General features: G+C 39.0%; 1 protein-coding gene across 1 annotated transcript in view; it reads right to left on the bottom strand.

Annotated features, from left to right (window-relative positions):
- Positions 1-25,511, bottom strand: part of LOC136836388 (zinc-regulated GTPase metalloprotein activator 1-like) — a 125,016-nt gene that overhangs the window by 95,770 nt on the left and 3,735 nt on the right. The window contains 1 exon segment of the mRNA XM_067100584.1: positions 13,145-13,241. Within this exon segment, the coding sequence (XP_066956685.1) occupies positions 13,145-13,241 (97 nt within the window).

Here is a 25,511-nt window from a genome sequence, read left to right as displayed (position 1 = left end):
CTATTCGACTGGGTGGTTTTTTTTATAGTGTGGGGTTCCGGGTTGCATCCTGCCTCCTCAGAAGTCCATCACTTTTCTCACTTTTCTAGTAGCACACTTTTCTGTATGCGCCCTGGAACTACTTTGGCATCTAGCTTTTCCAGATTCCTTTTCAGGGTTCTTGGGATCGTGCCTAGTGTTCCTGTGTGTCACGTTAAGTGATGGTTTTGCGGGAACTGCTGGTTCCCCGCTCGTTCCCTTTTGTGGATTGCTGCCTCCTTACCTTCAAGTTTTTTTTGTTTTGATGTTCTCGTCGGTGAGCTGCCGTTTTTCTTTCTTCAGTCGGGTCTGGTAGGGCAGCAAAGGTAGCGGCAGTGGCAGCAGCAGCAGGCAGTTTTTGGAGTCGACGTTGGTCGAGTTTTTGAGCAGCAAATTGGAGCACGCCTACGAAGTGGAGCACGTCGTAGAGGTGGAGTGTGACCATGAGTAGTCGTGTGACCACGAGCTGCTCATCTTTGATGACAGCGTGAGGCTGTCCTGACGTCTCCATCGGGGTATTCTGGTTTGTGGGGTCTTGTCCCTGTTGTGCAGCTGAGGGCTGTCTTGGTGACCCGATGGAGGACGTATGTTTGGTATTTTTTTTTCTGCCTGCTGTTGTTTATTTTTGCCTTTTTTTGTTTAAAGCTACTTTTTGTTTATAAAGTTAATTGTTTAACTTGATTTTGTTTAGTGCTGCCTTTTGGCCATTTTGTACTTATGTTTTTATCTTTTGCCAGACCTGACTCACTTGTAAATATTATAAATAAATTAATATTAAGCTCATTTTATTGTTTTTGTTGTTTTCCCCTCCTTTGTTTGTTGCATCTGCCGTCAGTCATGACAGCCCCGTCCTGAGTATGTTAAAGAACCTGCATAACGGCCCACTCGGGTCGTTACAATGGCGACCGTGACAGGATGGCTCTGTTTTGGCTGGCGGGGTTGTTACGGCATTGGAGGGGATCATGAGTGTAAAAAAAAAAAATAATCTTTTTTTTTTCTTTTAGGTGGGGAGGTGTCACGTTAAGTGATGGTTTTTGCGGGAACTGCTGGTTCCCGCTCGTTCCCTTTTGTGGATTGCTGCCTCCTTACCTTCAAGTTTTTTTGTTTTGATGTTCTCGTCGGTGAGCTGCCGTTTTTCTTTCTTCAGTCGGGTCTGGTAGGGCAGCAAAGGTAGCGGCAGTGGCAGCAGCAGCAGGCAGTTTTTGAGTCGACGTTGGTCGAGTTTTTGAGCAACAAATTGGAGCACGCCTACGAAGTGGAGCACGTCGTAGAGGTGGAGTGTGACCATGAGTAGTCGATGTGACCACGAGCTGCTCATCTTTGATGACAGCGTGAGGCTGTCCTGACGTCTCCATCGGGGTATTCTGGTTTGTGGGGTCTTGTCCCTGTTGTGCAGCTGAGGGCTGTCTTGGTGACCCGATGGAGGACGTATGTTTGGTATTTTTTTTCCTGCCTGCTGTTGTTTATTTTTGCCTCTTTTTTGTTTAAAGCTACTTTTTGTTTATAAAGTTAATTGTTTAACTTGATTTTGTTTAGTGCTGCCTTTTGGTTTTTTTGTATTTATGGTTTTTATCTTTTTACCAGACCTGACTCACTTGTAAATATTATAAATAAATTAATATTAAGCTCATTTTATTGTTTTTGTTGTTTTCCCCTCCTTTGTTTGTTGCATCTGCCGTCAGTCATGACAGCCCCGTCCTGAGTATGTTAAAGAACCTGCATAACGGCCCACTCGGGTCGTTACAATGGGCTGCCAGGACCTGGCCGTTATGCAGGTTCTTTAACATACTCAGGACGGGGCTGTCATGACTGACGGCAGATGCAACAAACAAAGGAGGAGAAAACAACAAAAACAATAAAGAAAGCTTAAAATTAATTTATTTACAAAATTTACAAGTGAGTCAGGTCTGGTAAAAAGATAAAAACCATAAATACAAAAAAACCAAAAGGCAGCTCTAAACAAAATCAAGTTAGATAAACAAAAAGTAGCTGTAAGAAAAAAAAAGGCAAAAATAAACAACAGCAGGCAGAAAAAAAAAAAAACCAAACATACGTCCTCCATCGGGGCACCAAGACAGCCCTCAGCTGTGCAACAGGGACAAAAACCCATCAACCAGAAAACCCCGATGGAGATGTCAGGACAGCCTCACGCTGTCATCAAAGATGAGCAGCTCGTGGTCACACGACTACTCATGGTCACACTCCACCTCTACGACGTGCTCCACTTCGTAGGCGTGCTCCAATTTGCTGCTCAAAAACTCGACCAACGTCGACTCCAAAAACTGCCTGCTGCTGCTGCCACTGCCGCTACTCTCACTGCCCTACCAGACCCGACTGAAGCAAGAAAAACGGCAGCTCACTGACGAAAACATCAAAACAAAAAAAACTTGAAGGTAAGGAGGCAGCAATCCACAAAAGGGAACGAGCGGGGAACCAGCAGTTCCCGCAAAACCATCACTTAACGTGACACCTCCCCACCTAAAAAAAAAAAAAAAAAAAAAAGATTATTTTTTTACACTCATGATCCCCTCCAATGCCGTAACAACCCCGCCAGCCAAAACAGAGCCATCCTGTCACGGTCGCCATTGTAACGACCCTAGTGGGCCGTTATGCAGGTTCTTTAACATACTCAGGACGGGGCTGTCATGACTGACGGCAGATGCAACAAACAAAGGAGGAGAAAACAACAAAAACAATAAAGAAAGCTTAAAATTAATTTATTTACAAAATTTACAAGTGAGTCAGGTCTGGTAAAAAGATAAAAACCATAAATACAAAAAAACCAAAAGGCAGCTCTAAACAAAATCAAGTTAGATAAACAAAAAGTAGCTGTAAAAAAAAAGGCAAAAATAAACAACAGCAGGCAGAAAAAAAAAAAACCAAACATACGTCCTCCATCGGGGCACCAAGACAGCCCTCAGCTGTGCAACAGGGACAAAAACCCATCAACCAGAAAACCCCGATGGAGACGTCAGGACAGCCTCACGCTGTCATCAAAGATGAGCAGCTCGTGGTCACACGACTACTCATGGTCACACTCCACCTCTACGACGTGCTCCACTTCGTAGGCGTGCTCCAATTTGCTGCTCAAAAACTCGACCAACGTCGACTCCAAAAACTGCCTGCTGCTGCTGCCACTGCCGCTACTCTCGCTGCCCTACCAGACCCGACTGAAGCAAGAAAAACGGCAGCTCACTGACGAAAACATCAAAACAAAAAAAAAACTTGAAGGTAAGGAGGCAGCAATCCACAAAAGGGAACGAGCGGGGAACCAGCAGTTCCCGCAAAACCATCACTTAACGTGACACTGTGATTATGAGTACAATTTTCACTGGCATATTCCATATCCTTCTTATTTAGATTTTCAGGTCTTGATACTTATCAATTTTCTCTCATTCTTTCTCATCTACTCTGGTGTCCCATGGTATTGCAACACCAGTGAGTGATACTTTCTTCTTGATTTTGTCAATCAATGTCAAGTCTGGTCTACTGGCACATATTACCCTATCTGTTCTGATACCAAAGTCCCAGAGGATCTTTGCCTGGTCATTTTCAATCATTCCCTAAGGTTGGTGTTTGTACCACTTATTACTGCAAGCTAGCTGGTGTTTCTTACACAGGCTCCAGTGGAGGGCTTTTGCTACTGAATCATGCCTCTTTTTGTACTGGTTCTGTGAAAGCGCCAGACATTCACTTGTTATGTGGTTTATGGTCTTGTCTTTCATATTGCACTTCCTGCATATGGGTGAGATGTTATTTCCATCTATTGTTCTTTGGATATATCTGGTTCTCAGGGCCTGATCTTGTGCTGCTGTTAGCATTCCTTCTGTTTCCTTCTTGAGTTCTCCTCTCTGTAGCCATTGCCATGTTTCATCGTTGGCCAGTTCTTTTGTCTGTGTCATGTACTGTCTGTGCACTGGTTTGTTGTGCCATTCCTCTGTTCTGTTTTTCATTCTCCTGTCTCTGTATATTTCTGGGTCTTCATCTACTTTTATCAGTCCTTCTTCCCATGCACTCCTTAGCCACTCATCTTCACTGGTTTTCAGATATTGCCCCAGTGCTCTGCTCTCGATGTTAACGCAGTCCTCTATGCTTATTAGCCCTTTCCCCCCTTCCTTTCATGTTATGTCCAGTCTGTCTGTATTTGCTCTTGGGTGTAGTGTTTGTGTATTGTCATGTGTTTCTAGTTTTCTGGTCTATGCTGCAGAGTTCAGTCTTCGTCCACTCCACTACTGCTGCGCTGTATCTGATTACAGGTACTGCCCATGTGTTTGTGGCTTTTGTCATGTTTCCTGCATTGAGTTGTGACTTGAGTATCACCTTATGTCTCTGCATATATTCTTTCCTGATCATGTCCATCCTTTGCAGTTTTGTTATCCTCCTTCCATTATTCCTCAAAGTATTTCTATCCTGTCCAACTATGTGTTTGATGCTATCTCTGCTTGATAGCTTTTATACCTTCAGTCATTGTTACTTTGCCTTTCTGTATGTTGACCAAGCACATTTTCTATTCAAACTCCATCTGATGTCCCCAGATACAATCCTTGCAGTCTGGATTTGGGTATCTATTCCTTGATGCTCGCCATACAGCTTGATGTCGCCCAAGTGAACATCAGATGGTTAATTCTGTTGCCTCCTTTTCTTGAGTTGGTACCAGCATCCATCTTCTGCAGTAATTTGTCATGGGAATCATGGCTACTACGAAGAGTAGTGAGGAGAATGAATCGCCTTGAAAGATCCCTCTCCTGATGTTAACCTCTGCTAGTCTTATCTCAGAGCTTGGGCACTGTATTTGATTTAGACATTGTATTTTTAGGAAGCCAGATGGGCCTCTGCCCGGCAAATTTTCAGACATTCTATTAGCCACTTGTGCGTTATCATGTTGAAGTCTTTCTTGTAGTCAATCCATGCCATGCTTAGGTTGGTTCTCCTCTTACTATTCTTCATTACCATTTTGTCTATTAGGAGCTGGTCTTTTGTGACCTTACACTTCCTACTGCAGCCTTTCTGTTGGTGGGGGATGGTGTTTGTGTCCTCTAGGTAGTTGTATAGCCTTTCACTGATGATACCTGTTAGTAACTTCGACATTATTGGTAGGCAGGTGATAGGTCTGTAGTTACTTCCTATATTTCCCTTGTTCCTGTTTTCCTGTACCAGTGATGTTCTCCCTGAGGTCATCCATTTGGAAGCATGGTGGTTTATGATACAATGCTGGAGTTGTTCTCCTATTCGTGGGTGTAGGGCCTTGAAGTTTTTGAGCCAGTATCCACGGACTTCATTGGGACCTGGGGCTTTCCAGTTGGGCATTTCCTTTAGTTGGTGTCTGACTGTGTCTGTCGTGATCTCGGTGAATCTTTGTTTTATTCTCCCCATTTCTTCTGCTTTGACTTCCTGGAGCCATGTCGCATGTTTGTTGTGTGATACTGGATTGCTCCATATGTTTTCCCTGAGTCTCTTACTTGGTTCGGCTTCAGGAATTTCCTGGCAGTTGTCTTCCCCTCTTAGTTGGTTGTATAGTCTTTTCTGGTTGGTTCTGAAGAGTTTGTTCTGTTGGTATCCTATATTCCTGTTCACATACCATTGAATCTCATGTGCTTTGGCTTCAAGCCTCTGTTTTATATCTTCTATTGTGTTGTTTAGTCCCTTCTCCTGTACTTTGTATTTCTCATTCAGTTCCTCTCTTGTTTTCTTGCTTCTCAGCCTCTTTTCTGCTATCTCTTTCAGTTTACTCAAGTCAGATCTCATCGTCATGATTTGTTTTTCCAGGTGCCTTTTCCAAGGCAGTTGCTGTTTTGGTTTCTGTTGAGTTGGTTGCAATGGTGTTGGTGTTTGTATCCCCATGAGTTCTACTACAAGTCTTGCTCCTGCATATGCCAGACTATTTGTTTCTGTGGTACTGGTGGTGTGGATTTGTCTCATTTTCATTAACTTCACTTGTTTTTTCCCTTAGTTTCTTTGTGTTGTAGGCTTTCATGGAGGGGATCTTTGTTCTTTCTGTATCTGGCTCCATCCATTGGGTGCTTCTATTTGGCTTTCATTGCCATATTATTAGGCAAGATAACCATCTCCTTCAATGGTTTCTGAACTCCTACTGAAGGAGGGACCAAGCACCATTCAGTACTGGAAGAGGACATTCTGTCCCAAAATTCTATATGCTCAGCCTCAATCAGTTTTCCTTTCATTAATGAGGTATTTTCCATCTGGTGAAAAGATGCACACTGAGGTGTCTCACCAAGGGTTATCAGCATCATTTTCAGGGGCAGATATTGGTGCACGTACTACATTCTGATTTGAGGTTTTATTGTCCGACCTGGTCTCAACTTTTACCAGTCGGAGCATGTTATTTACCAAAAGAAGTACACATTTGATGTCCGTGGGAGGAAAGTAATGTTTCACTTGTATGAACAAGGCATGCTGTATCAACAGGAAACAATTAGTAACTGGAAGAGATGGAAGTGACGAATGGGCTGATGTAGCTACCTAGTTGTGCCTCTTCACTAAATTGTTCCACCAATAAAGGGACAAAAACTCTAACAGATGCATGTAGAAGGTAATGTATGATCCCATGAGCACTCATTTCGATAACACAGCTCTCACTCCTTTTAGAGTTATGAACCTGACCACCTAATCCCTGGCTTTGTACTACTGAGGTCATACCTTATTCCTGAAGCACAGGAGAGGATGAGCTTTTCTTCATCAAGAAAATAGAGATAATGTTCAAGAATGAGGCGGAACCATCAGCTCCTCATGCTTGTTGAGAACTGGTTCCTCCCTCTGAAGATTATCATACAGAGGGAATGGCTATACAACAATGTAAGAATCTGTCACATTGCCAGTGAAACTTCCTGTCACTAACTATAAAAATTGCAGGAACTTTTCCACCTCTAGGCACCCTTAGAAATTCCATGTCAGCATTTAAAGAGAGCAGTTCTGTTCTAATCCTCTCAATCTCCTAAAATGTTTTACATCTTCATTCACAGCTTCATTTAGTCAGATTTACGAAATTTCATATCTTCTTAAAACAATCTTGAGGAAGATTTTTCAAAGGGTCAAAATATCACTAGAAATATTTTAACTGAACTGAACACATTACAGTACCTTGCACATTTCAGCTTGAATCATCCCTCCACATCCTGAAAATCATAATTTTTTCCTACAATCAAAAATTCAATCCTATCTCTTTTAAATTTCAACCATTCCATTTCCACCCAATTTAATAATAATTGTATAACCAAATTTCACTTTTGGAGCAACTTGAATCAATATCCACAGTTAGTTCCGTTGCTAATCCTCACATCTCCTCCTCTAATATTGTACACCACTTCTCATTTACTGCAAGATTCATGCAAGACTTGAAATCTCATGGACTTTGTGCATGATTTAATGATAGCATTGATATCCTCATCCTATGATTTGCTGCAGTCTGGATCATCCACTCTCTTTAGCAGTGCATTTATATTCTATGTAACCATACCTTTGACAATAATATAGGTGGTGAAGCGATATCTATTTCTTACGTTTCACCTTCCCAACCCTGGCTTCATCTTATTGAGCCTCTTATGAATCAAGTCTCTCACAACTGTATAAAATTTTTTCTTCTCTGTAATGTAACCCTACTGTCAGCAACTTGACTTCCTCCCAAAGCCTCAACATCTTTCTTTTTTCCTTAATACTCCATTCCTTATCTGCAGACTCAACTATCAAAAGATCTTTCAAAACACTTCTCTCAATTTCAAAACACTTCTCTCAATTTCCTTGACTACATGAGCTTACAAAGAATTTGCTATCTCAGCAATGAAAACCTCACCTATTTTACTGATGTCTGATCCTGAGTGTTATCCACCTTCACAGAAATATGATAACCTATCTGTCCTAGTGTTCATTCCAATTTATTTTTCAAAGTTTCCAACACATTTCAGATTACCTCACAGTGCTTTCCTACCATCAACACAAATATCGCACATCCAATTACCTGCTGTGGTAAGGTCCAAGTACAGAGAAAGGGAATTGGGATACTTTCCTATTTCCAGAAGGATCAAAATAAGAAAGCAAGCATCTACAAAATCAACTAATGCTAGAAGTTCTTCTGACAGATGGATTCTCCTGTTGACACCAAAATCTCCATCCTGAAGGGAGTTTGCTTAAAGTGAATAATCAAAGTTCTGAAGTTGAAGACAGGTCACCATCCCACAGTCTCTCTTTCACCTTCTCCATGTGCCTCATCCGGGTGATCTGCACTGGATTTCCCCCCACCCGCTTCTACCAGTCCAAAGGGGCAAATAAGAATGTCTGGAGGTCAGAGCCATGGATGGCTTAGTAAGTTACTGTCATCTAACCAGAGGAAGTGGGGATGGATGGATCCTTGGGTAGGGTGAGAGAGAGTACACAGCAACCCCCTTGCAAGGAGTGAAAAACTTTTTAATGAGAAAGTTCCTAACTGTTGCTCTGGCAGCGACAAGTTTTTCATAAAGTTCATCAATAAGGCTGGTAGGAAATCAGTGCAGGTCCATGATGTACACACTTTCCAACAGGTAAAATTTGAGAAAATCCTTTTATTATCATGCCACACTCTCTAAATACAATATTAGAAAGAAGATATGAAACATTATCATAATAGGTATAAAAAGGCTCTACCAATGAGGCTACCAGGCACCTGGCCTTTGGCCACATCTACTTGTTTGTGATATTCTACCAAAAGGGAGTGAGAGGCTCCAAGAACCCTCTTGTGTCAGTTTTCATTAGCAAAGTCTCTCGAAAATCTCTCTGTAACATTTATTTCCTGAGGAACAAAAAGTGACTTGAGGATGTGTTATTGACAACAATGGCAATCTAAATAGAATCTCAGCACCTGGAGGTGGCTGGGGTACCTGTGTTGAGCAATCCATAAACTTAAAATAACTCCTTTAACTTAGAAACGGGTACAGCAAACACCTAAGAGGCTGATAAAGGTATCTTAAAACCTTTCGAGCATCTCCTCGCCTGAAAGACAATTCCTGACACCTGTCAAGATCTCTACTGTTTCACTGACAGGAGGTCATTACCTAAGGAAAATGGTCTAAAATTTTCTTCCACCCTATGCTCAGTCCAAGACAAAACCTTCTCCAGATCTCCTCTGAAGATCTCACAGAACCATAAGAGGGTCTCACTGAAGATGGCATCTTCCTGATCCTAATGAGGTTCAACAAGACCACCGCCAAACCAAGCATGCTATTATAAATGCATTATTAAAATATTTCTCAAAATCAAAGGGGTGCAGAAAATATCACAGAAAAAAAAGAATGAACATAAGACAATAACAAAATAAATATTAAGTTTATTCAAAAAGAATACTTAAACTGAATGGGAAGTCTTAGATGAGCATAAAGGATAGCTTTCCCCAAAAAACTAAGACCTAATGAAAATATACATGAATAATGAATGGTACACATCACTATCGACTGCTAACAGGCTAAATCCTGGAGAGCAACACACAACAATGATGCTAGTAGCAAGCTGCACATATGAAGGTCACATAGACGCTCAATGTAGGGTGTCTTGGCCCGCATAAGTGGGCTAGTATGTAAAGCATACTTTATGATATAAAAACACTGTGAACTTGTGCAAGGTCATGAGGGCCTCAACAATTCCTTGAGACAGAGAGAAGCTTCTCCAGTGGCTACTAATGAGGGTCATGGCAACTATAGGTAAGCAGGAAGGTTGAAGAATCTATCACAGAGGTACCAAGTATCTTGGTTATCCAAGTTGACTGGCTCATTGTAGGCATGACATAATCCTTGGATGCTGGTGCACTCTTCTTAACCGGAAAATTGTAATTATAATATTCTCAGGGTCACTTGCTCTGAGATCTCTGAGGAGGCAGTTGGCAATGATGATCACAAGAGCACAGTAAATAGCAAAGGCTAGAATCTGATTCTGAAAAACAAGCAAATTCCTAATCCCATTCAGATGTTGCTATGTGCTGTGTTATATATATAAGTAAATTACAGTAAGAAAAAGTCAAATCACGAATGGTGGCAGACTGTGATTATTATTACTCAATGAAAGAGAAGCATGTTAATATTTACAGCACCTTCCTTGTCCATCCCAACGCCTGATAATACCAGACAAGGGACAATTGATGATGGTAGGCTTATATATATCTTAGCATTCTAAATAATCTGCTGGAGTTGTTACTACTATTCAAACCATTCCAAACCTCTTTCACCTTACAAATTTTTATGACATTATCACCACATGATGCAGCTTTGCTAAGACTTGTAAAATCCAAAATGTGTAAGAACCTCTGAATAATTCCTAGCCTGGAAGAGCTCTTGTTCAATCAAAATAAAACCATCTCCATACCACTTGTAATACACAACACTGCAATATCAATTTTGTACAGCTAATTCAAAGGGATTCTCTGGAACATTCTAATTATTCAAAACAGAGTCTGTTTTACAACAAACAGGCTTACTATATTTTCAGACATGGATGCTTCCTTTTACTTCATTTCTGATAACTAAATATCTGACGGTTCACCCCTAAACTAGTCTAAGCTAACAAAATTACAAAAACAAATACGATACTGTACTTGTAGTACATTTATAAAATCAACATCTCATCCTTAAATAATCCCAGTACCTGTACAGTACTTCTAATTTAAAAAAAGACCAACAACCTTTACCACATCTGAACAATGTGCAAGGGGAAACAAAATCCCAAATATACCAAGAATATAGAAAAATATGGATACATAAATTCAAAAAGAACTAAATGCTGTGACATTAAAGGAACATGCAAAATGCACTAGAGTAATCAACTTACCTACACTTTTAACTAGTGACTGATGCATAAGGGCAAGGCTACTGCACAGAAGACAGAACACACAAAATTAAGAATTGCAGAAAAAGCCAAGGTAAAGGCAAAGAGTTACTTACAGAGCCAACCACTAACACTGAGCAAAAATTTGCTGTCTGTGACATGACCCAGGAGAAGCTTTAAGATCAATCAACGAAGAAAGGAAAAAGTGCAAGACTATCAGTCTTAGTGTATTAACTGGAAATTTTCCTAATAACTTATCAAGGGTCTACCACCACTTCCAAAAATGCTTTAAATGAAACAATGAAGCATGGACATGAAATGGAGAAACCCTAAAATTAATGGGACAACAAAGGGCAATCCTGACTGAAACAGCTGGGGAGAACTGATACCTGTTCCTGAGCTGAGAGACACATCAAAAGTGCGTTAGTTTCCTACTGAGGAACTGTAAGGGATGATGTGCATGCACTAAGCTACCAAGAAGGGTTTTTACAAATTACCCTTTCGTTTGGAACTGTCTTGTCTAAGGATTTGTCCAGATACAAATACCTAACTGGTCAACTTCATACCACTGAGCTGAGTTTTCTAGCAACAGTGGTTAGTAACATACTACAGACAAGTAAATAAAGTATATATACCTGGTTTATTGTAAGAGAAAATATGCCCCACTAAAACACAAATAGTGATTGTTATCGTTCTCTTACCATATGAGACAACTTAAAAAAGAATTAAGTATAGAGGTGGAATACCAAGCATCTGTATACGCTGTTACTCACATAACTGTTATAAACATCACAACACAATATGATATGAAACAGGATATGAAGTTTAATCAACCCATGAAATTAAAGAATTTCAACTTGGTACACTGGTTTGATACTTAATAAAAATTAAATATCTGTGAAGTACTTGTACAAAATGTATGAAATAGAAAAGCTCAAAAAGCTTTGAGAGTTTGCATCAGTTGGAAAAGTAAGGTTATAACAAAAAGGTGCCAAGTTAGGACCCACAAATATCTTACCCACAAATATCTTATAACAAATATGCAAAATGAATAAAACATACTGTTATTATAAGAACCACGTATTCTAGTTAATGAAAGTACAAATACCAAGTTACTAAAAAATAGCTTTTGTATGAGAAGACACACACCACAGCAGTGAAGAATCAATTACGTAACCAACTCTTTCTCAGTTGCAAATATAGGACATGTATTTCAATTTCATAAAAGTATATGTACGGTAACTGCTGCTGAGTTTAAACATGAATATTCTGTCACAATTGTAGAATAACATGTAACTGTAAAGCTATTGTTATTTAGACTTAGCTTACACAGTTGAATACAACTTTATACAACGTAATATAACTTTAAAGCACATAACTCATGAAAAAAAATTAAATCAAATAAAACCAATCTTGATATTAGTTCCTTTCAACCAGATCCCTGTTTACCCGTTGCTTTGCGATAAGATATCTTTACTAAAACAGATTGCAAAAGACTGAAAACTTTTCCAGCAACTGGCCACCCCCGCACATAGGACTCAGGAATGTTAAAATACAAAAAATATCCTGTACCTCATTATGTAATTAAGAGCATCAACTCCTACCACTATTGTTTCATAAGGATATATATGACTCTTATTACAACCTTTTCATAAGAAAATAAATATATGGAGTACACTGCACCAAGTATTCAGCATATGATCTAAAGCTAAGCATTTTAACTAAGTGGTCAGGCTTACTACCTTACAATCACCACGAAATGACATATTTACAATCTACTGTATATTTCCTTTCATTATAACCAGGACGAAAATTTAACAAACTTTTACTTTTACATACAGTATACGGTAGTTCTAGTATTTTAATTCATTTTTGGAATTTTAACTGTATCCCAATCATCATGGTAAAATGCCTTTTTCTCTTTCATATTTCATATTGTTTTTGGTAATTCTCTGATAATGTACCATTACAATTTATGCAATATGTTCATAACATCTAGTGGCAATTTGTCTGAATAAAAATTAAGTGCACTTGTCATACTGTCATCCAGTCAAGACAGAAGATTTCCAAGTAGCACACCAGAAATTAGCACATACCTGATACATAATATCACTCATGTTTATTTTTTCAACTACTCAGTGTTTTATTTAAAACTTTCTTATACATTCCATTTATTTTATGGAGATCATGAGAATTAAATTATGACTTGTGACCTCTAGAGGGCACTCAAAAGATATTTTGTTAAAACAATGAAAAAATACTTTGAAGGGATATTGTGGCTTTCTATTTAATTACAAGATAACCAAAAACAATTACATCAACTTACTTTACCGAGCAGCACAAACAACCATTCCGAAGCTCCAACCATTCTTCAAACAGATCACCCCCTTGACCTATGTTCAAACGTTTTTCCATAGTGCTCCCTGAAATATTAATATAACATGAGCAATTCATTACAATGATTCAGCCTCTCCATACAAAAGTTTTCATATCTTAAATCTTGTCCACTACTGTAAGGAAACCAGCATCATCTAAATTAGATTAAGGTAGTAAATGACCTACATTCTACAGGTACTCTTACAAAATTATCACTGCTTTGTATCTTAAGGTTTCTTTTTTGTACCACAGAGGTTATAAGAAAATAGAGGGAACAAATGAGTTGAAATATCAGATACCAACAAATGCTCATTACATTTCTATACAGAGTGGGGAGTGTATGCTCAAGACTTAGTGCTCACATAGACAGTCACATTCACAACAAACTATTAATTCATGGAGAAGGTGATGAGGATTTGTTTTTTAACTATATTTTGTAAATTATGAAATATCAGATTTTTTCAAAAAGTTCCAAACAATACAAGATGGATACTGTACCAGCATAAATTCAAAATGAGCTAGGTAACACAACATGGAAAGGTACCTTTTTATGGTACCAGTAATAAATAAGACCCACTTAAAAGAATTCATTACTATGAATACACTAACATGCAGAAAGAATAAACTAATATGAATTTTATTTCCCGCGTAGAGATCCAGATTGCAGATAAGGTACAACCATTTCCAAAGTTTGGCCTAAAGGCCTACAGTTGACCCCTGGATTCACAGGGGATAGGTACCACAACCACCTGTGAATCGCTAAAATCTGCAAATACTTGACACCCCTCTAAAAATACTGCCCTATTGTAAGAGTTCAAATACCAAAGATCCCCTCTAAAAATGCTAAAAACACTTATAACTGACTATTTTCATAGTTTTATCATATAAAATGCATTTAGTCACAAAAATTATATGAAAATACAGTAATCAGTGAATATTTCTCTAAGAAAAATTCTGCAAATAGGCAAATTTTCAGTGAATAATGTGGATATGTGTTCCATAGAAAAATCCACAAATCAGTGAGTCTGTGAATCCAGAACCATGAATAGGCAGGGGTAGACTGTACTGCACTTCAGACAATTAACTCAAATACAATGGCCAGTCACAAACTGCAAGATGATAACATTAAACTTTTCTCAAAAGTGCAGAAATACATTCAGCTTCAAACCTATGCAGTTAGGTTACCACCCTATGAACATTCATGTTACAAACATTCGAAGATACAAACAGACAGGGTCGCAAGTTGAAATCATGTTCAGAGCACTCCCCTTTGCCACCTGTAAGTTCAAATTTTACTCTATCTGCCTACTCTACCAATAAGAATTTTTGCCACATGAGGAAGAAGAAGAACCTGTTCCTTTAATCACTTCCCTGATTATCACGAGTATTCTTGTTATTAACTGCCATAATATATTCTTCTTACATTCACCAGAATACTCGTAAAATATTCCTGCTTACTTATATCTTCCTTACTTAACTCGTTCTTTGATGAATTCGTTTTCTACGCTTCCTCTCCCCATAGGAAACGTTTAGTATGCATCTTTGTCAATAGATGGCGATGTGCATTGTTTATTTTATGAACTTCCAATGTCTGACATCGTTCCTATTAAATTCTCTCCAAGTTCATAACTTTCAAAGCATGGAAAAAATACTAAATTTTTAAAGTTGCATGAATTTTCTTCTTTTTACCTTTCTAACATCCATAGTAATTCTTTATAATACTGCATGATTTGAAAATAGAGAGAAAATAGTATAATCTATGACATTTCAAAGTTTAACATCATCCTAAGTTTTATTAATTCTACAAAAATTATGCACTACATATTAAAAACCAACTTACGAACAATTCATGAAAAGAACAGCAGTCAATACAATATTTGTTATAATGCACTTGAATAGCTATAAGGTGACCATGAGCAATTTTCAAATTCTTGCAAGAGGTAACAAACTTCAAATTGAAACAAAGGTCATGACACTGATCTCCCTCAGAAAATTCAATAATTTACCCATCTTTCATTTCTGGAATAAAGCAGCAAACTTCAATTACATAGTATTACCAAATGGCTTCCTGGCATCAAAGTTCCAACAGAATACCTCAACGTAAAAGAGTTAAAACACACTACGTAAAACACTTTCCTAGTCATCTAGCCCTTGAATGCCTGCATCCTAAGGTAAATGATCTTTAATTCCAAAAGTGGTCAAGCGAAAATAATAACGACCAGTAATCTGAATTCTTAATCATACTCATCATAAAGCGAATAAGAGTTTATCTTATTAAACATTTTAACTGAAATTAATTTACAACTACCAATATAACTGTTACCATATCTAGTCCTCTCTTGATTAAATGACCAGTAATATTATGCCTGACTCAAAGCACAACAATGACAAAAGTCACAAAAAGATAAAAATGCAAAAAATTATTTAGCCAATATTCTCATAAAATCACATCTACACTCAAAAAAAGGAGGAAACAAGCCTGATAATAATAGCTAATTAGAGGTAATTTACTAGAACTTGGACCAACAAATAGTGGAAAAATTTTAACTCGCCAACCATGCCTCCTTTTTGAACATAAAGCATATACCTATAGTAGGTAAATACACTGATTAATTACAATATACTGTAGGTTACTAGTGTGAACATTTCCTGATGAAATAAACCAGTGTTACACAAACCTTTCAATGGTGTTGGTAACAAAAACTAGCCACCGAAGAATATTTATTTTAGTCAGCACCACAATACAGTACTGGTGGCAGGGTACTGTAAAATCTAATGTACTAGCAAGTCCCTGTTTATTACAATACAATATGCTAGCATGGCTCAGGAAACAGAAGTGGTTCTTAGGTCACCCACTCTATAGAGGCTATGGAAAGTGTCTATCACAGAGCTAGAGACCTGGTATCTTCACAATTACACAGTTAATTCAGGGTGCCTGCACTGTCACACAACACTCATTCTTTACTTACAAGAAATTGCTGAAGGATCTACACTTGGGTAAACTGCCTTTAGCTCTTAAAGAGAGAGATATATATATACAGTATAGAGATTTGGCTCCTCCATACTCAACTGCTTTCTGCTGTGTTATATGAGGATAAGGGTTCCTGAAACCTTTATGAATACATCAGTTGAACAATACTGCCTACAACAGTTTGAAACTGCAAAAAGGCTCCACGGAATAGATGGCTCTATATATTCCACATACAGTACTTTGCAAGCTTCAGTCTGGGGATCCTACGACTGTTTGTCTCTTCTCGCCAAAAGCTACTGGAAGAATCTATCTTATTCTTGATTTGAGAAAAAGTAATATGGAAGAGAAGAGGTGGCCCTGAAGCTGCTGCAAGAGGAAATAACTTTGAGAATGTCTCACAGGATCTCCTAAAAGATGTTCGCTTGTCTAACATTAAAGAACTTGTAAGGCTGGATATCATCTGGGAAAGCAAAGGATTTGACTCTCCCTAAAAGATGATGAAATTCAACTCTTTCAGGAAACAAGAGTCTCCCTTAAAATATTGGCTAAATTATTTAAAAGATTTACAACTAACCTCCCCCCTGTCATCCAAACATCTCATATTGGGTTTTGACAAAATGGGCCCACAAGGCAACTAACTGGAGTCAGGAGTTTTGTGCGCATGGAGAGAGCACTAGACCAGCAATAATAAAAAATCTTCAACTGATAAACCACATCCATTCACATACACTGAAGGAAATTTCTCACGCTGCAATATGGAAATTACAGTACAGGTGGTCCACGGTTTACGACGGGGGTTCCGTTCTTGCACCGCGTCGTAACCCGAAAACCGTCGTAAGCCGGAAAATCGTCGAAAATCGTAAAAAATCATAAGAAAACCTTACTTTTAATGCTCTGGGTGCATTGAAAACAATGTAAACTGCATTACTATTGAGTTTAAAAAAAAAAACCTTCAAATTATGATTATTCTGCCGTTTTGGGGCCATATTTCTTCCGTCGGATCAGCGTCGGCGTCGTAACCCCGGAACATCGTCGTAAGCCAGGAAATAATTTCTGATGAATATATTTGAAAAGCGTCGTAACCTCGGAACGTCATAAGCCGGAACCGTCGTAAACCGGGGACTGCCTGTAAATGCCTTTGAAGTTAATGGAAACCAAGAGGATCTCTTGCCAAATGGTGCACATGGATGGCAGCTGGGCTTTTTATCACAAAGGCTGTCTGGATCACATATGGATTATTGTGGCAAGTATGTGATGGCCTTCTTTCCTTGTTGCTTTCTGGGTGAAAAAGAGATGAATGTAGAGGCCTGGAAAACTTAGCAAGTTTCCCTGCTTGTGTCTAGGCACCTTTCTTCAACAATACCGGTCAAGTCATCCTCCACAGATACCTTCCAACATGATTCAGAGGAACAGTTAGCTTGATGTAAAAATTCTTGGCAAGACAGAAAGTGATAGCCTCTCCTCCAGAAAGCCATAACAAAATTTTGCTACCCCTTTATCCCTATCTTCCAAGAAACACGTAAACTACTACAAAGAGGCCATGGGCATTACTACAGACTCATATCTTACTCTCAAGCACCATAAAAAGTGAGACAATGAAGAATGGACAAAACGTGGCAACATAAATGTGCGATGATACAAAACGCATAGACAGCACAAAAGGTATAAACCCCATGCACAGAAAGTAATGTAAAATGTATAAACATAATGTAAAATGTATAAACAACACATAACTAATGCTTATGCAGAAGAATAAAACTAAATATTCTTTTAGTCAATTAACCTTACTAGCATAAACTACAATGAACCACTACTTACCTAAAAACCATAATCAACTGCAAACCGAGTCCCGGTTTCACGACAGGGGGTTCCGTTCCTATTAGGCGTGTCAGTAAGCTGAAAATAGTCGTATGAAAAAATCTGTCGAAAATGCGTAAAATCTAAAAAACCTTACTTTTAATGCTTTGGGTGTATGAAAACGATGTAAACTGCATTTTTATACAGGTTTTCATTAAAAAATATCCAAATTTTTATTATTCTGCCATTTTGTAGCCATATTTCTTCCGTCGGATCAGCGTTGTAACCCCGGAACATGCGTCGTAAACCGTGAAATAATTTCTGATCAATATATATGAAAAGCACCATAACCTCGGAATGCTGTAAGCCGGACCAATCATAAGCCAGACCCATCGTAACCCGGGGACTGCCTGTACAGATAACACTAGGCATGTTCCTTTAAATAAACTCTTTAGTTTCAAGAAAAATGACAGCCGGTTGGTTAAATTAATTTATTCCAAAAAAATTAGATCAAACCTTTAGGTCCCTGACTACTGAAAACAAAAATATGAACTATGCAAGTAACGAAAATATGAAATAAACCGTGTCTAATCATTACAGCGAGGTCAAGTTAAGCGAAGTCAAACTGAGCAAAGTCATTTTGAGCATATAATAAATTATGTCATTTTAAGCAGTTCCTATTGAGTGCAATGTCAGTTTTGGCGAATTTCTAATTTTTTTTAAAGACATTTTGAGCGAAGTTGATAAAAATAAAACTATACATACTAGAAAGAGTTAATAGAAATAAAAATACACTAGAAATATACCTTTATTACTGTAAATAGAATAAACAAAAACGTTTTAAATGAAAAATAAATTATTCTAGAAATAAAGACCATAAATTCTAGAAAGAATAACCATTCAAAATGTAATACTGTAGGCAAGGTGTCTCAGATAATCAGGATAACCATTCAAAATGTAATACTATAGGCAAGGTGTCTCAGATAATCAGTAATTTCTAAATCTCTTGATTCAACAATGCTTTTAATTCTTCTTTCTAAGTTCCCTTATTTCCTCTTTTTGTGGTGAAGGTTCTCCTGAAATTATTCCCAAATATTTCGTCCTTTGTAGGCTCTCTTTCCCTCTTAAAGCCTCCAAGAGCCAAACTGTGGGGTGACAACAAGATAGACTGCCTTCTACGGCGTTACTTGTTCACGGGAGATCCAACTAAAACCTACTAAAAACGTTCCACACAGATAACAAAAATTTAGGTCTTCTTCTACAGTTGTTTGCCATTGGACGGCCAATGTGATTATCTTCGAAATAATGGAAAATACTGTCAAGATTTTTATTGTAATTTTCCAAATCACCTACGGCTTGAAACCCTGTTATGAAATCATCTGTAGACAGAAATGCTGTGCAGGTCATCATTTTGATTAACATTCGAACATTTTCTGCATTAACTTATTTTTCTCTTAGTCCCACATTTGTAATTTTTCTCCATACACTCTGTCCTAATGGAAGAAATATCCTGCTATGCTTGATCGTGGACATGAGCGTTATTGCATTTCTTGAAGCTAATCAAAGTCTATCAAAATGGAGAGTCTAGGAAAGGCTCTAGTAATTTCAATTTGTTGAATACTACTGTATAACCTTCCTTACATTTATTCGTGAGTAAAACATATGTTACCCTACAGAGAGTTAATCCCATTGCTTACCTTTGCTAAAAGTCAAGAAGTCCCATCTACTGGAAGCTTGATAGTGACCGCATCACAGTGGCTACTGGCTTCGTACATTTGTACATACACACACACACACACGCATTCTCTCTCTCTCTCTCTCTCTCTCTCTCTCTCTCTCTCTCTCTCTCTCTCTCTCTCTCAGGTCTACAGCAAAACACGCATTACCCACAATAATTTATTTGACAATAATCTAACATAACTTGGTTGCAAGAAACAAGATATGAAATAAAATGGAATACTAATGTTCACCAAATGATCAAATATATTGTCCACCATATTCAACTATTCTCTCTAAATAATTTCCCCACAATAGGTCAAAATAAGTCAAAGTGCAGTATATCCCTCAATGGGTACATCTTATGCCTCTTCCTCAGCGAAACATATGAAGAAGTCAAATAAGACCCTTGTTAAACTAATGTATAAAAACAAAGATAAGGGAATTCCTCCCATGTTTCTTATAAAGTACACACAATGTAAAAAATGCCTGACACAAGTGAGATATATGTTAAATGAAAAGAACAATCTACAGTTTTGGAAATCTAAAATGTTTCCTACCTCCAAACAGCAATGTTCACAGTCTCAATCAACAGGTCTTGAAACACAGAGCCTTCACTGAAGGCTTCTATCAATATTCGGTGTTGATATTCGAACGACAATTTGTTTAATAATACCTTCACACCCTGGGGCTCCGCCCCAAAAAAACACACATACAGTATGAATGAATTCTCCGGAACCCAGACATTTCCAGCCAACAAACTCATAAAGTCTTGTCGCCAAGTAGGGATGTTCTTACGTTTCAAGAATATCTGATGCATTTGACATGCATACAGTTTCCCTAATCAGGAAGTGTGCCAGACAACATCCAAGCATTCTCTCAAGGCTTTTCACAATGCATTTAGCCACACTTACTGATCAAAAATGTTCTGTGTACAATATTGTAATTCATAAAATATCTGTGACCTATGAGCTTTTCACATACACTATATGCAAGGTATTGCACTTTCCTTTATCAATGCATGCACCGTAAAAATTTGTAAAAAAATAATACTTGGAGCTGTTTTGAATGTTCTGTCAGCTAACCAGTGATGATTTTCTCTCAGCCAGGTAAGACTTTCATTAGTGCTGAAAATTATAGCCCTTTTCTCATCACTTATACCACTGTCATGGAGAATGAAATTATCGCCAGTGAAAGTACACCGCAGGGATTCTAGGATAACGGTGGGTGTAGCTGATTGAGGGGGTGGAAGGTAGTTCGTCATAGCTCTTCGCCTCCTAGATACGGTGTGGCAGAATTTTAACCCACAAACAAAACAACACTCACCCTGATCTTCGGTTGCTGGAGATGGGTAAAGGTCCACGGTCGCCAATCACAGCACACAGAAACCACAAAACAAAATTTCAAACAAACCCTCCACCAACAACGAACGAAAAAAAAAGAGACACATGCACCATCAATATCGGTACCGGTATCCAAAACAAAAGCCAGACAAACTCCCCGTTCACTTTCAAGGTTGGACCTCAACTGCCCAAGACCTCCCCAAAAAACGAAAAATTCCCGACAGACCGACAGACAGAGAGACAGCCATAAAACCAACTCCAACAACCGAACCACTCACAACGACAATTACACTCTCTCTCTCTCTCTCTCTCTCTCTCTCTCTCTCTCTCTCTCTCTCTCTCTCACAAAACGTTGGGAAATGCTAAATAAAACAAATTTCTTCATCCCTCTATATTTCTCCCCCCTTTTAGCATTTCCCAACCAACACCTTTCACACCCCTTTCAAATCGCCTTACGCAACACCCACGGATGCTCACTAGCAGGTCCTCTAGATCGCGTTCGCGGGCACGCAATCGTTCTCTCAGAATCATTTTCTCTTCTAGCAACATTCAAACTCACATCTTCTCCTCCATTCTCTCTCAGATTCACGTTATCTTCTTCACTATTACCACTCTCAATTTCATCCACAATCTCATCTATACCCTCTAACTCGTTCCCAAATACCTCCCCCAATTCTTCAACTAACCCATCCCATTCGCTCATTGACCTTTCCAATTCTTGCAACGATTCATTCATGCTTTCAATCACTCGTATATTACTGCTACGCTCTCTTACTCTTACACTTTCGCTCACCTCCAACCGTTCACTAACCCCTACACGTTCAGTCAACTCAGTTATATCAAACCCGCATATGCTATACGTTCTATCCATACCATCACATTCATCCGTATTACACGCTTTATCACTCATTTCCACTTTGGCACTCACACCCCTATCACACAACTTACGACCATTCAGTTTACTTACGTTCTTCCCTTTCTTACATTTCCTACCATACTCTATCAAAACAAATTGCTGATCTTCATGCAACAACCCCTCACGTACATGCATCACACGCACCGCTTGCATCCTGGAGGATCCACCCATTTGAACCCCCTTCACACTCAGTTTCCCGAATTCACTGTCACAGTCACCCTCTTTCGTCTACATACACTTGATACATGCCCTTCCATTCCACATTCGTCACACTTCGCTCTCGGTTCTGAACACATTCTCGCATAATGCCCATTCTTACCACAGTTGCCACATATTACATTCACTCGGGTACCCCTACAACCATTAGCAACATGACCCACCTGTCCGCACGGCAGCATTTAACCCCCTATCTTTCGACACTCCCTTACCAAATGTCCCGGTTGCCCACACCAAACACGCTCCTAAAGCCCACCTACACTCATTCTTTGTATGTCCTTCCTTTCCACATCTAAAACACTTCGCTCGACTTCCACTCATCGACCTTCCCCTTTGTACACTACTATCCCTAACCCGTCCAACCCGTTGTTCCCTTACAAACCCACCATTCATCCTCATTGGCACCTCCACATTACTTGCTCTTACACTCCTATCTATTACACTATCGGCCATTCTCATTGGGCCCCTCAACACTGCATCCCTAAAGCTTCCAAACTCTGGTACTCTCTCATCTACCCCAGCCCTTACACTTACACTTCTGCTCTCTTTTATAACCCGGTCAAGCTCATAATCTTCTACAATTTCCAAGATTTCTCCCCAAGTCAACCTTTCATTCGTCCATCTTTTCTTCTCCTTCCGCTTCAAGTTCACAAATTCTCTAACTCCATCTGGCACTGTCCCTATCAACTTCTGTACTAACTCCTTACATTCATCTATCCCATCATCCCCAAACTTCTTCCTTGCCAACGTCTCCAGCCTACAAGCATACAGTGACAAGGTTTCCCCAACTTTCATTCTTGCCTCATCAAATTCATTCTTCCTCTTATACTTAACACTTTCGCTTTCATCCTTCGCTTGCTCAACTAGTCTAGCTTTCACCTTGTCATACTCAGCATCCCCCACACTCATAATAACCTATACATATCAAGTAGAAACCCAGTCAAATACTCTCCTAATTCTCGTGCTCTTACTTTCCCCATACTTATCCTGACAAAACCTTTCATACTCTAAAGAAATCATGCATCCCTACTTCCATACTCATTATACTTTTCACACCAGGGTACCTCCCTCACATACATAGCCTTTCTCTTCTTTCTCCTTTCCTCTCACTTTCCTTTACTTTCGCTCTGTCCTTTCATACCCTCTTCGAATACAAAGAGTCCACTTCTGCACTTACATTCATCTTACTCATTACACTCTTCTTCCCCTCTTTTATCCACTTTATCCACCACCTCCATCCACCTCACTATCACTACTGCCTTCACCCTCTCCCTTCTTTCCTGCCTTTCCCACTTCCTTACCCTTCTACCAGTTTCCTTCCCCTTTCCCTTCTTCCCTTTTCTTCCCTGACTTATCCTTTACTTTCCCTCTGTTCCTTCCCTGCTTTTCATTCCCTTTTCCTTACCCCCGCCTCTCATTCCCCTGTTTCTTACTTCCCCTATTCCCATATCACTTTCATCACTCACGCTTCCATTCACTTCTCCCCTTTTTCTTTCTCTCTTGCCTTCACACATTCCAGAGAACCTGCCTCAACAGCCCCTTCTCCAAAAACACCCTTGAACATACCTTTCATCATTTCTTCCACACTTTTCATCATTTCCCTCAACTTTTTATCCATCCTCTCTTCCATTCTCTCTTCTGACTCTTTCATCTCCCCTTTCATTTCTTCTTTCGCACTTCTAGCATTCCCCCCATCTCCTCCAACTGACTCTCAATCTCTCATTTCTCACCCCTCAACCACGTATTCTCCTCTCGCAACCTCACTAGTTCCCTTTCCATCCTTCTCTTCAGTCACACTACCAGCCACCAATCTCACCTGCAGCTGCACACTAGCTGCCCCACATTGGGCACCAAACATTATGTGGCGGAATTTAAATCACAAACAAAACAACACTCACCCTGATCTTCGTTGCTGGAGATGGGTAAGGTCCACGGTCACAATCACAGCAATACAGAAACCAATAAACAAAAATTTCAAACAAACTCCAACAACAAATCTAACGAAAAAAAGAGACACATGCACCATCAATATCGGTACCGGTATCCAAAACAAAAGCCAGACAAACTCCTCACCACTTTCTGACTCAACTGCCCAAGACCTCCTAAAAACGAAAATTCCGACAGACCGGCCAGACAGAGAGACAGCCATAAACCAACTCCAACAACCGAATCCACCACAAACGACAATTACACTCTCTCTCTCTCTCTCTCTCTCTACAAATGTTGGGAAATGCTAAATAAAACAAATTTCTTCATCCCTCTATAACGGTATGTTTCAATTTTGCCCCTGATCCAATCTTTGCTGCAAGTTCGTTTGGTAGACCAGCAACAGCATCTTGGAGTATAGGTCTTGTGGAAAATGTGCTGTTTCAGCAGCTTTGCAGGCTTTTTCTTTACCCATTTCTTCGCCAACTTTAACAGGATTGGGAGCATGTGAGTGTTCTCCTTTCTCAGTGTAATTTCCATCTCTTTTGCTTTCCAATGTGGTACTTAACCGTCCTTTGCAACCTTTCACTTCACAATGCCATGTAATTGTCATCTGAGTAGCTTTACCCTTCCTATAAATGAAAACATTATAAGCTATTTTCTTTTTACCACCACTGGAAACTGTAATATCCATTATGGGTTAGCTTCGAATGCTACTAAGAACTGAATAACTGGCTTGAAATTTCCAAGTAAGAAGACGAAAGAAGTGATTCGAAAAACATCAATGGCCATTCAAGTTGTTAACTAAGAATGCTTCTAATTACTTTGAATAAAGTGATTTGAAAAACATAACAGCCAATAAAGCTAATAACCATTCAGAGTAATCGCTTAAAACCAACCTTCGCTGAAATTATCATTCACTCTTAATGTTTCATTCAAGATGGCTTCGTTCAAAATGACTTTGTACAACATGACTTCACTGAAGATTAACTTCGCTCAAAAGGAATAGAAACGAAATAAACAAGTAATGAAAATACAGTCCTTGATAACATCTTGACCCAAGGCAGAATCTATGATACAAGCAACACTGCCATTCCCATCTGCCTTCCTTGGAACCAAGAGGTATTTCCTCTGGGGTCAAACCTGTATTCTCTAACACCCATAACAGCCACTGCAGACCTACATACCTCAGCATGATGTCACTGATCTACAAGGGGTACAACAACAACTTTCTGATCCAGAAGCGTCAATCTGTATCCACACCACAAATATAGTGGTACAGTATTCAATGGAACCCACCAATCACTCGATGAAGATAACAACTTGAAATAATATTATCAAATTACTCAGGTTACTATTCAAAAGTCTTCAGACTTACATGAAAATTAAATGAAAGCATAAAATTCAAGACAGAAGATGCCTATAATATTAT

This window comes from Macrobrachium rosenbergii, chromosome 56 (assembly GCF_040412425.1).
Source record: "Macrobrachium rosenbergii isolate ZJJX-2024 chromosome 56, ASM4041242v1, whole genome shotgun sequence".
Classification (NCBI taxonomy): Eukaryota; Metazoa; Arthropoda; class Malacostraca; order Decapoda; family Palaemonidae; genus Macrobrachium; species Macrobrachium rosenbergii.
The sequence above is the reverse complement of the archived record's forward strand: the minus strand, read 5'-3'. Positions and strand labels throughout refer to the sequence as shown.